A 16,740-nucleotide genomic window follows, 5' to 3' on the forward strand; every position below is an offset into this window, starting at 1 on the left:
GCTCACGGTCTTAATCCCCATTTTACAGATGAGGTAACTGAGGCACAGAGAAGTCAAGTGGCTGGCCCGAGGTCACACGGCAGACAAGTGATGGAGACGTGATTAGAACCCACACTCTCTGACTCTCAAGCCTGTGCTCTTTCCACCAAGCCAAGCTGCTTGAAAATAAAAGTCGAGAAGAGCTCAGAGATGGGTGGGAGTATTGAGAATTGGTAGATGAGCTTCAGTGTGATCAAGGTGGCCAAAAAATATCTATAGTCAAAACAACTGTGGCCATCATTAAGCACTTCATATACATTAAGCCCTGTACTAATCACTGGGTTAGATAATAATAATGGTACTTATTAAGTGCTTACTGTTGCCAAGCACTGTACTAAGCACTGGGTTAGATATGAAGTAATCAGATTGCGTAAAGTCCGAGCACTTCTTTGCAGAGCTATGTGACTAAGCACTTGGGAGGGTACAATAGAGTTAATAATAATAGTAATGATAATAATGATAACGCTATTATTATTATCATTCATTCATTCAATAGTATTTATTGAGCACTTACTATGTGCAGAGCACTGTACTAAGCGCTTATTATCAAGTGCTATAGAGTCATTTCCGTTTCAGAGCAACTCCATGGACATATTTTCTCCAGAATGTCCTGTCTTCTGCCATAGTCCATAACCTTGCTTCTTCCATTATCACTGTTATGGTCTCTATCCATTTAGCTGGCGGTCTGCCTCTTCCTCGCTTTCCTTGGACTTTCACCAGCATTAGTGTCTTCTTCAGAGAATAATAATGATAATGTTGGTATTTGTTAAGTGCTTACAATGTGCAGAGCACTGTTCTAAGCGCTGGGGTAGATACAGGGTCATCAGGTTGTCCCACGTGAGGCTCACAGTCTTAATACCCATTGTACAGATGAGGGAAGTGAGGCACAGAGAAGCGAAGTGACTTGCCCATTAGTTCTCCTGATGATGGGTCCAAAATATGCTAATCTAAGTGGAGTCGTAGTGCTCTGATTTTTCACAAACTATTAAAAAATAGCCATTAATGCCCAGGATTGCCATTAAAATGCTTGCTGGAGGAAGGAGCTTGGGAGCAGCCTTTATCTCCAACTCCTCTAATGCTAACCGTCTCACTGTGCCTTGATCTCGCCTGTCTCACCACGGAGTCCCCGCCCATGTCCTGCCTGTGGCCTGGAATGCCCTCCCTCCTCAAATTCTTATTCAAAGCCTTATTAAAGGCACATCCCCAAGAGGCCTTCCCTAAGCCGCCCCCCTTCCCTGACCAAGCCCTCCTTTCCTCTTCTCCCCCTCCCTTCTGCGTCGCTCTCACTTGCCCCCTTTGTTCGTCCCCCCTCCCAGCCCCATAGTGCTTATGTACATATTTGTAATTTATTTACTGCTATTAATGTCTGTCTCCCCCACTCTAGTCTGTGAGCTCATTGTGGACAGAGACTGTGTCTGTTTATTGTTGTATTGTACTCTCCCAAACGCTTAGTACAGTGCTCTGCACATGGTAAGTGCTCAATAAATACCACTGAATGAACGAATGCACGATAAATGCCACAGTTTTGACAGCAGAATCGCTGAAGTGGTCGTAGTAGGAAGAGTAGAGCGGGATGATATTTATCGGGGAAGGTCTCCTGGCCGAGACGTGATTTCGGAAAGACTTTGAGGATGGGAGACAAGTAGTCTGCTGGATGTGAAGGGGGTGGAAGCTCCAGGCAGAAGGGAGAGGGTGAGCAAGAAGTTCAAAGGTGAGACACGAGAGTGAAGTGCAGTGAATAGTTTGGCTTGAGAAGCATGAGGTGTGTGAGTTAGGGGGTAGTGGAAGAGGAGTGAGGATAAGCAGTTAGGAGAGACCTGATTTAGTGCATTAAATCCAGCGGCCAAAGGGTTCCGCTAGATGTGGAGAAGAATGGACAAGCGACGGGGAATTCGAGGACCGGGGAGATGTGTAAAAAATGATTTAGAACAATAATCTGGGCAGCAGAGTAGTATGGACTGGAGACATGAAGTAGTATGAAATATGGACTGAAGACAGGAGAGGTTGAAGGCAAGGAAGCCTGCGAAGAGGCTGATGCAGTAGTTGTTCCTTTTATTCACCCCTCCCTCAGCTCCATAGCATACAGTCAGAAAAACTAATTTCACCATCTAGAAATGGTCATCGGTTACTCCTGTCCCACACTCCAAGTTCTGAGGAAGAACAGCATTTCCGTGGCAGATTGAATCCAGTTGAAATTAATCTGCCATCGTGCAGTTTACCGTGGTCTGAAGTTCAAATCTATTTGAGTTCTGCCAGCGTGACTTTTGGGAGCATGAATTTCAGTTACAAATGGGAAAGAAATGATTTCCAAATTTACATTTATTAGTTAAGTGCTTGCATATTTTTGCAAAAGAGCAGTGGACGGAGACTAGAGTAACATAATAATAATTATGGTACTTGTTAAGCACTTACTATGTTCCAGGCACTGTACTAAGTGCTGGGGTAGAGACAAGCAAATCGGGTTCGACCCAGTCCCTGTCCCCTGTGGGGCTCGCAGTTTTAATCCCCATTTTACATATGAGGCAACCGAGGCACAGAGAAGTGAAATGATTTGCCCAAGGCCACACAGCAGACAAGCGGAGGAGCTGGGATTAGAACCCATGACCTTCTGCTCCCAGGCTCCTGCACTATCCGCTACGCCCTGCTGCTTCCCATGGCAGACGTGGGTTAGGAATACGATAAAATAAACTACCAGGCACAGCAGCATTAATTTGATTAAATTAGCGTGGCTCAGTGGCAAGAGCCAGGGTTCGGGAGTCAGGGGAGGTGGGTTCTAATCCCGGCTCCACCACTTGTCTGCCGTGTGGACTTGGGTAAGCCACTTCACTTCTCTGGGCCTCAGTTACCTCATCTGGAAAGTGGGGATTAAGATCGTGAGCCCCACGGGAGACCACCGGATTAGCGTCTATCTACCCCAGCGCTTAGAACAATGCTTGTCACGTAGTAAATGCTTCACAAATACCATCATTATTATTATCGCTGGAAAAAATCAAATCGGTTATTCTCATTTCGGACTCTCTTGTACAGGAACTCAATGAAACCTGGAAAAGATTCTGCTAATATGCAGTGTTTTCAGTGAAAGGCAGGCAGGCCCACCAAAATGAAGCCAACTTTTGCCTCAACAGCTGCTAGGGACGATGTCGCCGCTTTAGTTTCCCCTCAGTGAGTTTTTCTGGTCCAAATTCCGGCTTCGCCAAGCCCGCTCCTGAAGGCCAGGGGCCGACGCATCAGCCGGAACTTAGCCAGTGACCTATCCGATCGGACAGAGAACGTTTCCAAAGAGTCACGACAGCGTGGGATCGGGTACTTACCTGTACAGGTGGTTAATGTATGGATTGACACCCAGAGAATTCATCCAGTTCCTGAAGGTCCTTTCCTCCTTGCTTTCTCCTGAAAAGATCAGATCCATATTAATGATCTGGAGACCGGGGCCTGGAGGCTAATCGTACACCTACTCCAGTCACAAGTGCTTGGCTGCCGTTCTTTGCTGTATTTCCTTTAGGAAGGGACCCCCTTTGGGGAACGGTTTCTGATTTAGCCAGGTCTAGGAGGGCTTGACGCTTGCAATCCTACCTGAGCATAGAGATTGGGGTTCCTCGGAAGGGTGAGTCTCCACCACAGTGGATCAGATTGATTTCTGGACTACTGATCCTGCATTGTAGAGCAGCAATTTTTTCTTTAAATGGTACTTGTAAAATGCTTACTTTGTGCCAAGCACTGTACCGAGTAAATCCTGGGGTAAATACAAGATCGTTCTCTGTCCCACATGGGGTTCACAGCTTAAGTAAGAGGGAGTAGGATTTAATTTCACTTGGATAGATGAGGTAACTGAGGCCCAGAGAGGTTAAAGGACTTGCCCAAAGTCACACAGATTCAAGTGGCAGAGCTGGGATTAGAATCCAGGTTCTTCTGACTTTCAGGCCTGTGGTCTTTCCACTAGATCATGCTGCTTCACCACTGAGTATACACAAGGTGCTCAATAAATTCCACTGGTGGAATACCGATGGATTAAAATTTGGGAAATAATGCTCACAAAAGAAGTCAGGAGAGCTTTTCATTAACAACTGGCAAATCTGAAGGCAACAGGGCCGCATTTTCAGAAGGGTTTGCTATACCCAGATCTGCTGCCGTCTGCGTAGTCAGGCTTAGCCTGGAGGTGCATTTCTGACCTCTAGCCTGTAAACTCATTATGGGCAGGGAATAGGTCTGTTAATTCTATTGTATTGTACTCTCCTAAGTGGTTACTACAGTGACTTGCACATAGTAAGCATTTAATAAGTAAAACTGATTGACCTCTCATATTCTCAATTGTTTATGACTGCATATCCACTTCTGGGGTGAAAAAGTACCATGTACGTCTGCAGACTTGGCTCAAAGACAAAGATGATTTTTGAAAGTCTTCCCTCAGTTCCTAATGAGCCATCTATTTAAACAATAAGATTGTTTTCAAACTGCATGCAAAACCAATTGAATCCTATTGTTTTTAATGGTATTTGTCAAGAGTCAACTCTGTGCCAGACACTGTACCGAGCACTGGGGTAAACACAAGTGTTTTGCTTTGCTGTCTGTCTCCCCCGTTTAGACTGTGAGCCTGTTATTGGGCAGGGATTGTCTCTCTCTGTTGCCGAATTGTACATTCCAAGCGCTTAGTACAGTGCTCTGCATGTAGTTAGCGCTAAATTAATATGAATGAATGAAGATAATCGGGTTGGACACAGTCCCTGTCCCACATAGGGCTCACAGACTTAATCTCCTTTTTACAGATGAGGTAACTGAGGCCCAGAGAAGTTAAGTGACTTGCCCATGGTCAACAGCAGACGAGTGTAGAGCCGGCATTAGAACCCAGCACCCCTGACTCCCAGGCTTGTGCTCTTTCCACTAGGCCACTCTTTTATGGTGGATTGGGAGGTAGACAGAGAAAGGAGGGCAGTGGAATGGAGAGGGCAGTGAACAGTCATGGTTTAGGCTTCCTATAGGATATTGGGGAGCCCCTGGTAGAGGCACTGAAGAGCTGGGACTCTTCTTCCTGGTAGACCTAGGGTGACCCCATTATTCCAGCTCCAACTCTACCTCCAAGAAGTGGCACCGTCAGCTTGGCATCTCTCTCTCCCCTTCGCTCCCCCACTTCGACTTCCCCACCTCAGATCCCCCAGTACACCTGCTTCCCCTTCCTCTTTCCCACCCCTGCCCTGCTCAGAAGATCCTCCTCCGACCACGTTAAAATGGGTTTTTGCCGTGGCCTTTTGCATCTTTTGGTGCATTTCTCCTTGCTCACTCTCTGACTTCTCAAATCTCCGCCCCGCCCGGGGAAGCTTTGGTTTTGCTCCTTCCACGGCCTCCTTGCTTAGTGATCCTCCGAGCTCCTTCCCCGGGCACGTGCTTCCATCCCTCTCTGGGAACGGGAACTCTCTGATCTCTGTAGGGTGAGATACGGCACCTGCCTATTTGGGCCCTTCAATCCCAGCTCCGTCACGTACCTGCTGTGTGACCTTGTGCACACACACACATAGTACTTATGTACATATATTTCATTATATACTATATATCATAAATTACTATGCGTATTAATGTCTGCCTCCCCTGCCAGACTGTGAGCTCGTTATAGGCAGGGAAGTTGTCTGCTAATTTGATGTACTGTACTCTCCTGGGTGCTTAGTACAGAGCCCTGAACGTTGTACGCACTCAATAAATATCATCGAATGATTGATGGCTTAACTTCTCTGTGGCTCAGTCCCTCAACTGAAAATGGGGTTTCAATTTCTGTTCTCCCTTCTTACTTAGACTGTGAGCCCCATGTAGGACCTGATTATCTCGTACCTATCCCAGCGTTTAGTACAGCGCTTGGCACATAGTAAGAACTTAACAAATACGACAGTTATTAGAACGATTATTATTCAGTTGGCCCCGCAGCTATTCCAACCATAGATTAAAAAGCTTGGGCCACAAACCTGGCTTCCTTTCCCACGGGATGGACAGCCCTCCCTAAGGCAGGGACAACCAGGGCAACTGGCCCATGGCGTTCGAGGGAACAGTTGCCCCTCTGGATAGTGTGGCTAGGGAGGATTGGTCAGGCGTCTGAGTCGCTGGTGTCTCATTGTGAGCTGGGAATATGTCTACCCACTCTGTTATTTTGTACTTTCCCAAGCGCTTAGTACAGAGAAAGCACTCAGTAATTACAATTGATTGGTGTACCAGACTATCAGTCCACCCCACACTGTCCCACGGGGCAACAATTCTCTGTGGTACACTGGCCGACGTCGGTGCCGGTTGGGGTGATTTACCGATGAAATCTCAGCTCTTTAACCCCCTCCCCGTCCTACCTGGCTCCAGCCTCCGGATCCACAGAGTCCTGCACTGGGCAGTTCCCTTGGGCGGTAACAGCACACCCTGATTCTCCTCTGCTTCTCCCAAACCTTTCCAAGTCTCAAAGACTGTAAGCTCCTTGTAGACAGTGAACATGTCTCCCAACTCTACTGTACTGTCCCAATCTCTTAGTACAGTGCTCAGAGCACAGTATACACTCAATAAATACAATTGATTGATTAACGAGAAGGATCACCCAAGAGCACACTATGTACACTCAGGCTTGGGACTGGCAGCCTCTCGGTCCGTTGAGTTTGGATGACTGCCTAACTTTCACAAGCACTGAACTTTTTATCGTGACTTCTCACTAATTTAGAGAGCTAGTGAGAACACCAATCCTGTACAGGCTCATTCTTTATTAAAAAGGCCATCAAATTATAAATCACATAGTAAGCGCTCAATAAATACGACTGAGTGAATGGAAAGACACTGAAATTGTACTTTAATAAAAATCATAGTTTCTATTGTGCTCTTCTTCTGATTGAGCTGTGCTATTACTATTTTTAGTCATGAAATACAGTCGTGATTAGAATCACTGGTCTGTGGGGTTTTAATGTGGTTCTGCTTTGATGAACCTCAAAATAGAGAAGTAGCATGGCCTAGTGGAAAGAGCACGGGCTTGGGAGTCAGAGGCTCTGGGTTCTAATTCTGGCTCTGCCAGTTTCCGGCAGCGTGACCTTGGGCGAATCATTTAATTTCTCATGCCTCAGTTTTTTAATTTATAAAATGGGATTCGATACCTCTTCTCCCTCTTCCTTAGACTGTGAGCTCCATGCAGGACAGGGACTCTAGCCGGTCTGTTTATCCTGTATTTACCCCAGATCTTACTACAGTGGTTGTTATATAGTAATTGCTTCAAATAATCATACCTCCCTCTCGCCCCAATTCACAGGGCCGTTGTAAGGCTAAAATGAAATTTAAAAATGGTACCGTGCATTGGTAGATTTACAGTGCACTGTAGAAATTCACAGGAGAGACTGTATCTTTTATGTCCATGATATTTTCCCTGCTTCTTAGTACAGAACTTCATCTCCCAAGAGATCGTAAGCTCTTTGAAGTCAGGGGTTATGTCTACCTACTCTATGTGTGCTTCGCACGCTAAGCGCTCAATGAATAGCACGGTTTGATTGATTGATTTGCACACACGAGGCACTCAATAAATGCTCCTGACTGACTGATTTCTGGGAGGTGGTTGGAAGCCGACTCCTGAAATAGCTGTGATCGACACCCCCCCACTCCCACTGCCAGTCTTTGCCAACCATGGTAGATGCTGCCAAGCCCCATTCTCCTTGGTGGGATGGGTCAGGGCCTGGATCTTGCTGCCAGAAGATCAGCGGGTGTTCTCCCCAAGCCACAGAGAGGAAAGGCCCTGGGATCAGGACCCTCAGCCATCCCTTGTGAGTCAATCGTATTTATTGAGCACTTACAGTGTGCAGAGCACTGTACTAAGCACTTGGGAGAGTACAATATAAAAATATAACAGACACATTCCTTGCCCACAACGAGCTTACAGTCTAGAGGGTCTCACAGCAGTGGGCTCTCCAGCTCAGGGCCCGGCTTCGGTGGCTGACTCCGGCTCCAAATTTTGCATCTTCCAAGAAGGCCAACTGAGATCCGGCTGCACTCTAGGAATCTCATTAGGATTTGACCCAGGACCCTGCCCCTGGAGTCAGGCTGGCCCTTGGTCTTGTTATTACCTCCAAACCCAATTCCGAAAGAGAAGCCATTCCCAGAAAAAACGTACATGCCAATGGAAATGAGATTCACCCTCTGCTTTCACGATTTGTGTGTCAAATCACACCCATTTACGGAAAGAAAATAATAAAGGAGAAACTGGATGTGTTTCTTGAGAGGTGCACTAGGACACCGGCAAGTTCTAGATAGAGATGAATGAAAGTTACCTGCGCGTGGGAAATACTAAAGGAAATACCCAGCAGCCCCATTCACTCTGAAAACCCTTCCAAACACATGCTGAACTCCAGCAAAGGAATGGAAACGAGACACGCAAGAGGGAGAGTTAGCAGGACCAGAGCTTGGGAGCCACAAATTGCAGGCCAGTGTTAATATGCCACTTGAAACACGTGGTCGGGTTGGAATACGACACTTTCCAGGCTGGGGAGGACGGAGCCGCCTTCCATTTGGGAACCCCAACAGTGTTTCCAATCCATCAGGTGAATTCTCACTTAGAAGGACCTAGGTTTGGTGAGCAGGGCGAGAAGACGATGGAGTGAGTAGCTTTCACCGAGGCCGACCGTGCCATGGAGCTCTCGGAGGGGCTCAGCTACCTCTCAGCTTTCTGTTCCCGGGCTCTTGTTCCCAGACAGAAGTGATCAGGTAGGACTGGCGTTTCTTCCTCCTCCCGACATGGTAAGGTCACCGCAGCTGCCTCCACTTTTAAGTATGTAAGGGGTGTGGACTCCTGGGGCATCCACCCCCATGTATGCAGAAAGGGAGAGAAGGTGGGTGTGTGGAGATCCTGGTGTTTGAGCAGGGACGTTTGAGGTACTGGAGCAAGAAAGGAAGGGGTGGGAGGGAAGAAGATGGAGCAAGGGAAGGACCTAAGAGGGAGAGAAAAAGGGAGGGAGGGAGAGAAAGGGAGAAAGAGAGAGAAAGGAAAGAGAGAGAGAGGGAGGGAAAAAGAAGGAAAGAGGGAAAAGGGAGAGAGAGAGGAAAGAGGGAGAGAGAGAGAGGGGGATAAGGAGGGGCGAGAGAGAGGTGGAGGGGGTGGAAGAGGAAGAGAGGGAGAAGGAGAGACAGGGAGAGAGAGGGAGAGGGAAGGAGAGAGATGGAGAGGGAGGAAGAGAGGAAGAGGGAGAGAAAAGGAAGCAAAGAGAGGAGATAGGGAGAGGGAGAGAGGAAGGGAAAGGAACTTGGAGCAAAAAGGAGAGAGGGTTCAAAGCCAGGTGGGCAGGAAATTGGGAACAATGAGAGGGAAACAAAGGGGAAAGAGCTGCAGTGAGGGAGCATGAGGGTGGGTGTGGGGCGGGGCCCAAAGTAAGCAGGAAGGGTTACACGTAGATGGGTTCCAAGCCCAAAGCTGGGTCCCTCCGACAAATAGCATCTTGGAAGAAGACCATTTTTCTTAGATGGGGTGGAGTGAGGGGCCTTTCCATGGCACAAACTTTAAGTTCTCAGAAATCCCTCCTAGGGGCCTGGACTCTGTCAGGAATCTGTGCTCACGCGGCTTTGGGTCTGCTGCCCCAGGTTGTACGCGTCGCCGGCTCAGACGGCTCAGCCTTGATTTTTGTTGTCGGCATATTAAGACAAAGGAAACACGGCACAGGCAGGGCCAAGCAAATCAATCCAGCGAAAAAGGAAGAGCCTGGCAGGGGGCTCATGGTAAAGAAAATCAAAGTAAATGAGTTCACGGAGCATAGAAGTGTACGGAATACAGTACCTACATTGGGAGGGGTCAGATCTGCGTTTCACGGAGCAAAATCGGAGAGGTTATCAGTTATGAGCCTTATCCCCCCCGCCGGCCACCACACAACAAGGCTCCCGTCAGGCCCGCGGCCCCATTCAGCCAACCTGCTGTCGGTCGTGCTCGTGCCCTCTGACCCCAGTAGGCGTCTCCCCGAGGACACCCCTTGCTCTCTCTGGGACGGAGGAGCGGCAGGCTGCGCTGCTAGAGCGGTTTGACCTCCTTGTCTTCTCCCAGCGGAAACCACCGGTCCAGGTGGTCGGTCGCTGAGTTGTAACACCCTCGGCCAACGGAGATCCGGGCTCCAGAACCAGCCTCGGACCCCTCAACGCTCAAAGGAGAGGGACGACCCGGGTGATAGGCTGAGGGATGGAGATGGGAACTGGAGCAAGTCACTTCACTTCTCTGGACCTCGGTTTCCTCGTCTATAACAATGGGGACCAGAGACCTGTTTCCACTCCCCCTTTAGTCTGGGAGCCCCATTTGGGCAGGCACTGGGCTCTGATATGATTGTATTATATCTATCTCAGCACTTAGCATAGTGCTTGGCATATAGGCAACAGTCAACAATTACCGCAATTATTATTATTGGAGGAGCCAAAGAGCCAAGCCCGGCTCAGGTGGGAGGGAAGGAAGAAAGGTGGAGGGATTGTGGACTGGGGGTAGCTGTTCAGCAGGGTGTGGGGAGGGAGGAGACTTTAAGGCCAAAGCACCCGGATTCTCAGTCCCGGTCTGCCACGGAGACCCTATCTGGCGAAACTTGGCCTGGGCTACAAACCACGGCCAAGTGGCTACAAAGATGGATGCTGGCGCGAAGGCTCCCTTGCTAACCTTCAGGCCTGGCCTTTCCCATTGTGCAGGAAAGGAACCAGGATAGAAACTGAATGATGAGAGCTGCTCGGGGGCTCTGGCTCAGGGTCAGGTCCTAACAGGCTCTATGCCTTCAGAGCCTTCAGAGCCCGGGCATCCGGCTCAAAGCTCACCTGGTGAGGGGCTCTGCCACTGGGTTTTGTTCCACCTGCTTCCTGCTCATTCGATTTAGCACATCTCCTCTGGGAGGTCTTCCCTGACTAAGCCCTCATTTTCCTCATCTCCCACTCCCCTCAGCGTCACGCTGACTTGCTCTCTTTATTCACTCCCCTCCCAACCCCACAGCACTCATTTGAATTTCTGTCATTTATTTATTTATATTAACGTCTGTCTTCCCCTCTAGACTGTAAGCTCGTTGTGGGCAGGGAATGTGATTGCCCACTTGGTTATATTGTACTCTCCCAAGCGTTCAGTACAGTGCTCTGCACACAGTAAGCGCCCAGTAAATAAGATTGATTGATTGACTGATTGATTGATTGAAGTTTGTGCCGGATCCACAGGATGAGGATTGTGTTGGCAGGGAACAGTCCCCAGGGACTGGCTTCAGTGTGGAGGGAGAACGAGAGGTGAGAAGAACTGCCCTGCCAAGTTGTGGTGGTCCGGCCCGGGATATAGGGGGTCGGCAGGGCAGTCACACGAGTCCCTCCTCTCTGAGGCTCAAAGGCTGTTCTCCTCTTCAAGGATTTTACATTAAATGGACTTTTTCCCTCTAAATGCATCTTTTCTCTGGACTGTCAGTTCATCTCTAGACTGTAAGCTTATTGTGGATAATAATAATAATAATTTAAAACTTACTACGTGCCCTGTACTAAGTGCTGGGGTGGATATGAGCAATCACACTGGACACAGTCCCTGTCCCCCATGGGACTCACAGTCTTAATCCCCATTTTACAGATGAGGTAACTGAGGCACAGAGAAGTGAAGCGATTTGCCCAAGATCACACAGTGGACAAGTGGCAGAGCCGGGAATAGAAGCCAGGTCTTTCTGAGTCCCAGGTCCATGTTCTATCTATCCACCAGGGTAGGGAATGTTTCTACCAAATCTGTTATACTGTTATATTGTACTCTCCCAAGTGCTTAGGACAGTGCTCAGCACACAGTAAGCATTCAATAAATATGACTGATTGATTGATTGATCTTCCTTCAGACATTTTCACCACATTGTCTTTATCCGTTTTCTTTAAAGCTCCGCAACTCTGCTTTTAAAGGACTATATTTAAAGAGCAGGAGTAGTGTATCAGAGTAGTAGTGTACTAGTAATTGAATGTATTAAGCGTTTACTGTGTAAAAAGCACTGCACTAAGAGCTGGGAAAGAATAAAGAGATGGGAATTTGATATGGTCCCAATTGTTTGGACAGAGTTCACCATCTAAAAGCACCTTCAGAGTGCAGAAAAGAGTACAGAGGAGCAGCGTGGCCTAGTGGATAGAGCACTGGCTTGGAACTCAGAAGGAACTGGGTTCTAATCCTGATGGCTCTGCCACTTGTCTGCTGTATGACTTTGAGCAAGTCACTTAACTTCTCCATGCCTCAGTTACCTCAAATGTAAAATGGGGATTAAGACTGTGAGCTCCATGAGAGACATGGACTGTGACCAACCTGATTAGCTTGGATCTATCCCAGCACTTAATACAGTGCCTGACACATTCAGCCTGCAAAAGGGTCTGACGATTTCTAATCCAGGGCTCCTTTGTCCCTAGCAATGGGAAAGTCTCGGGGAGCAGGTGGGAGCAGTAAAGATGTAATCAATCAATGGTATTTATTGAGCTCTTACTATGGGCAGACCTCTGTATTAAGTGCTCGGGAGAGTACAATCCAACAGAATTAGCAGACCCGTTCTCGGCCCGTAACAATGCAGACCACAGAATAAGGTCCCACAGTTTTCAATAACAGAGAGGTTCGAACCTGGGGCATCGCATTTGGCATGTGCTTGGGCAGAGAGCCTCAAGAAGAGGAGCCTGAAAGAGCAGGAGGGAAAGGGCAAGGAGTCAGAGTTGTTCCCTTGGTTGTGTCGAGGGCAGACAGGAGACTGGAGTGGTCCCAGAGGGAGCTTTTGGCTTTGAATGGATTTACTGGTCTCTGGGGAGGATTTCACATGTTTCTCAATGAGAGGGTATATGGGAGGCTACAGAAGAAAAGTCCAACTGGAAGAGGAAGCTTGAATATCTAACCTGGGTCACACTGGTGGTCAGACCCCTACCTTCCTCGCCAGCCAGAGCCCAGTGGATGCCGGTGACCCCAGCGACCCACGATGCCCTTCAAAATGATGGGACACTTAAGACCCTTGAGCTGCGATCGGCCCAGTGTGGGCAGCATCTTCCAAGTCGGTCGGGGAGGGGCGGCCTGAGCAGCTGACCTCTCCTAACCCCCGGAAATAGCCTGTTCGGTCAGCCTAGGGGAAGGGGCCCCTTGACCAGAATCGGATTACCTCTGGGCATGTCTTTGATAAAGGGAGAAGGGGGTTCTAGAGAGAAGCATGAGTCCCGGAGAGGTTCGGGAGTCCATCCTCCCACTTTTCAACACCACCATTCTAGAGCAAGGAAAATCAACCCTGCTTTTCAAACCTTCCAGGATAGAGATGGCACCTCCTTCTGAGGCAGTGAATCCTTCCAGAACAGTCCCCCTCAATCCCATCCCCTCAGCCTTAGGCCTAGGCCAACAGCGTCTCGGAGGAGGGCTTGGGAGTGGGGGTTGGGAGCCTTATGGGAAAGTGTTGGGTGGGGGCGGGGGTCAGAAATTTAATAACAGTAACAATAATAATAATAATGATCGTGGTTATTTGTTAAGCACTTACTATGGACCAAGCACTGTTCTAAGTGCTGGGGTAGATATAAGGTAATCAGGTTGGACACAGTCCCTGTCCCACATGGGGCTCACAGTCTTAATCTCTTATTTTACAGATGAGGTAACTGAGGCACAGAGAAGTGAAGTAACTTGCCCAAGGTCACCCAGCAGGCTTGTGGTGGAGGCGGGATTAGAACTCAGGACCTCTGACATCCAAGCCCGTGCTCTTTCCACTAGGCAATGCTGCTTCTAATCCCCAAGGTTGCCTTCCCCCCTCACCAGAAAGGAGCAAGATGGAAGGCAGAGGATTCGAGCCACCATCCCTCCCCCCCCCTACTTTTTAATGGTATTTGTTAACCTTTGTGCCAGATACTATAAGTGCTGATCAAGTTGGACACAGTCCGTGTCCCACCTGCGGCTCACAATCTTCATCCCCATTTTACAGACGAGGTAACTGAGGCCCAGAGAAGTGAAGTGACTCGCCCAACGTCCCATAGCAGACAAGCGGGATGACACCCCTCCGCCGAGACAACGGCCTCCACGCGCCGGCCGACTCTGGGTTGGCCAACTCACCTTCGAGTAAGTGGGAATCGAAGTCGGTGTTGTCGGGCTTGTGCAGGCTCGGGTACGTGTTAAACAGATTAGCCACAAATGCCAGATTGAGCTTCGGGTTGCCCGAAACCACGTCCGCTGGAGTGACGAACTGCTTGCAGCCCAGTTTGTCGGCTTCCTGAAGCATGTACTCGGCTCTCTTCAGGTCATTTCTCTCCTGAGAGACAAACACACCAAGCGAACTGCAATTTTTCCAGTTGCTCTTCGAAGCCCGACTCAGGCCCAGGGAAGCCAGCTCCCAGCCCCGCACTTCTCTGTCCTCTCCCGCATTGGCACGCAGCATTATCTCGGCTGGCTGCCCTGGAGGAGTTCATTCATGCATTCATTCATTCAATCACATTTAATGAGAGCTTACTGTGTGCAAAGCACTGTACTAAGTGCTTGGGAGAGTACCACATAATAACAAAAAGACCCATCCTTGCCCACAGTGAGCTTGTAATCTACAGGGAGAGACAGACATTAATCTAAATAAATAAATAAATAAGAGTCAGTCGGTCGGTCAGTCAGAGGTATTTATTGAACAGAGCTATGTTCAGGTCCTCCCCCGATCCCTCCGATCTGCATTTGGTGTTTCGGTCAACGGTTAGTCCTGGAGGCCCTGTGGAGATGGGCAGTGAGGCTAAGACCACCAAATTCAAATCCCGATTTGTCCACTCCAAGCGCTTAGTACAGTGCTCTGCACATAGTAAGCGCTCAATAAATACTATTGAATGAATGAATTCAGACTTGGGGGGCTTGCAGAGGAAGGGTGAGGCTGCTCTAGGGTCAGATAAACTTCGCCCTGCCTCAGGGGAACCCAGACTGGGTGTCCAAGCCAACAGAGTTTAAATGAAATCAACCCTCTTCCTACCATTCACCATTTCTAACTTAACTGGGCAAAGCAGCCCCAGGCCACTGACCGACAGTGAAGCTTCAGCCACAGGGGGAAACCCTGGAGTGGCCTCTTGCCCGCCAGTGGGACTCCAAGTGGCAGGTGACAGTCAAACCAGGGAAGCATCCCATCACCCCAGGTACTTTTAGAAACTCACAGCTGCCCGGGACTTTCTAGATGCCGAAATCTCTCCAAGGACTGCCTCCCTCCGCGGGGCCAGACTGGTCCACCAAAATTCTGGGAAACTCCCAGGGGGCCCATGCCCATGTGGATCACACAGGACTGTGGTGGGAGTTAAGAGGGATGAGCCAGAGCCCCATGTAAAGAAGCTTCCCTGCAGCCCATCACACCGGGAATTCACCTGATTGTATTTATTGGGCAGTTACTGTGTGCAGAGCACTGTACTAAGCACTTGGAGGAGTATAGCACAACAACATAACAGACACGTTCCTTGCCCACAGTGAGCTTACAGTCTAGAGGGGAATTGGCAGAATTCCTGTTGGTCAGAGTCTGGCTGGCCCAGTCTGTCTCCTGACACTGAGATCTCAGCCAGACCTAGTCCAGCAAGTGGTCCCGAAGGCCTAGGGTCAGCCAAGGCCGGGAGTGATGGCCAACCGGTGGAACGGGCTCCCGGGACCCCGCTCTTACCCCAAATCCGGTCATGTCAATCGGGATGGCACGTTCATCTCCTCTGTCTCCTTTTGGGGCGATCTGGTTCAGCAGGTGGAAGTAGGCCCTGGAATCCTTTAGGGAAAGACAAGGATAACTCGTCTATGGAAATGGATCAAAGACTTAAAAAAACAGCCAAAGCAGGTCTGGGACCTCCCCATCCTCACCCCATCTCCCAACACACACATACCCCACCCCAGATTTTTTCACCATTTCCAACTGCAGTTGAATGATAATAATAAACTTTGGTATTTGTCAAAACCTACTGTGTGTCAAGCACTGCTCTAAATACTGGGGAAGACAAGCGATCAATCTCTGTCCCACACCGGTTCACAGACTGAGCAGGAAGGTGAACAGGAATTATTAATAATAATAATGTTGGTATTTGTTAAGAGCTTACTTTGTGCAGAGCACTGTACTAAGCGCTTGGAGTGTACAATTTGGCAACAGATAGAGACAATCCCTGCCCAGTAACGGCCTCATAATCTAAACATGTGGCTGAGATGGGATTAGAGCCCAGGTTCTCTGACTCCCAGGCCTGTGCATTTTCTATTAGGTCAGGCTGATCCTCTTAATGTACAGACACCCCTCTTGCAAGCAATTGTTTTTAAAGGATGAATCCCAAAATGGCTTTCTTTCTTAACACTGCTAAGAGAGTCCTGGAAGAACCATTTACTTTTGAGGAAATTGTTTTCAAGCTAAAATCACAAAAATTTACCAAAATTCATAGCGGTCCGGATGAATCTGCCACCAGTCTCCTCCACACCTACCAGAAATTCCCAGGAAAGCCAATGCTTTGAAGTAGTTCGCTTTTTTAATGGGCTTTCTCTGTGTCAGGCACTGTTCTAAGCGCTAGGGTAGATACGAGGCAATCAGGTTGGACACAGCCCATGTCCCACGTGGGGTTCTCAGTCTTAATCTCCATTTTACGGATGAGATGACTGAGGCATAGAGAAGTTAAGTGACTTGTCCAAGGTCGCACAGTAGACAAGTGGCAGATCCCAACGTTTAGAACCGCCCTTGACACATAGTATGTGCTTAATGGATACTGTTAAAAAAAATCAAAAATATAATTTGCAAAAGCATGCCCTCCTTTTTAATATGAAGGGCA

At 48.6% G+C, this 16,740-nt stretch overlaps 1 protein-coding gene across 5 annotated transcripts in view; it reads right to left on the bottom strand.

The window, feature by feature from the left end:
- Positions 1–16,740, bottom strand: part of PLS1 (plastin 1) — a 102,313-nt gene that overhangs the window by 12,517 nt on the left and 73,056 nt on the right. For all 5 annotated transcript variants that reach the window (XM_029073494.2, XM_029073505.2, XM_029073520.2 and 2 more), the window contains exons 9-11: positions 15,609–15,704; positions 14,051–14,246; positions 3,351–3,429 (exon numbers count right to left, since the gene is read on the bottom strand). In XM_029073494.2, the coding sequence (XP_028929327.1) occupies positions 3,351–3,429; positions 14,051–14,246; positions 15,609–15,704 (371 nt within the window). The remainder of the gene's footprint in view (positions 1–3,350; positions 3,430–14,050; positions 14,247–15,608; positions 15,705–16,740) is intronic.

Source organism: Ornithorhynchus anatinus, chromosome 1 (assembly GCF_004115215.2).
Source record: "Ornithorhynchus anatinus isolate Pmale09 chromosome 1, mOrnAna1.pri.v4, whole genome shotgun sequence".
Lineage (NCBI taxonomy): Eukaryota > Metazoa > Chordata > Mammalia > Monotremata > Ornithorhynchidae > Ornithorhynchus > Ornithorhynchus anatinus.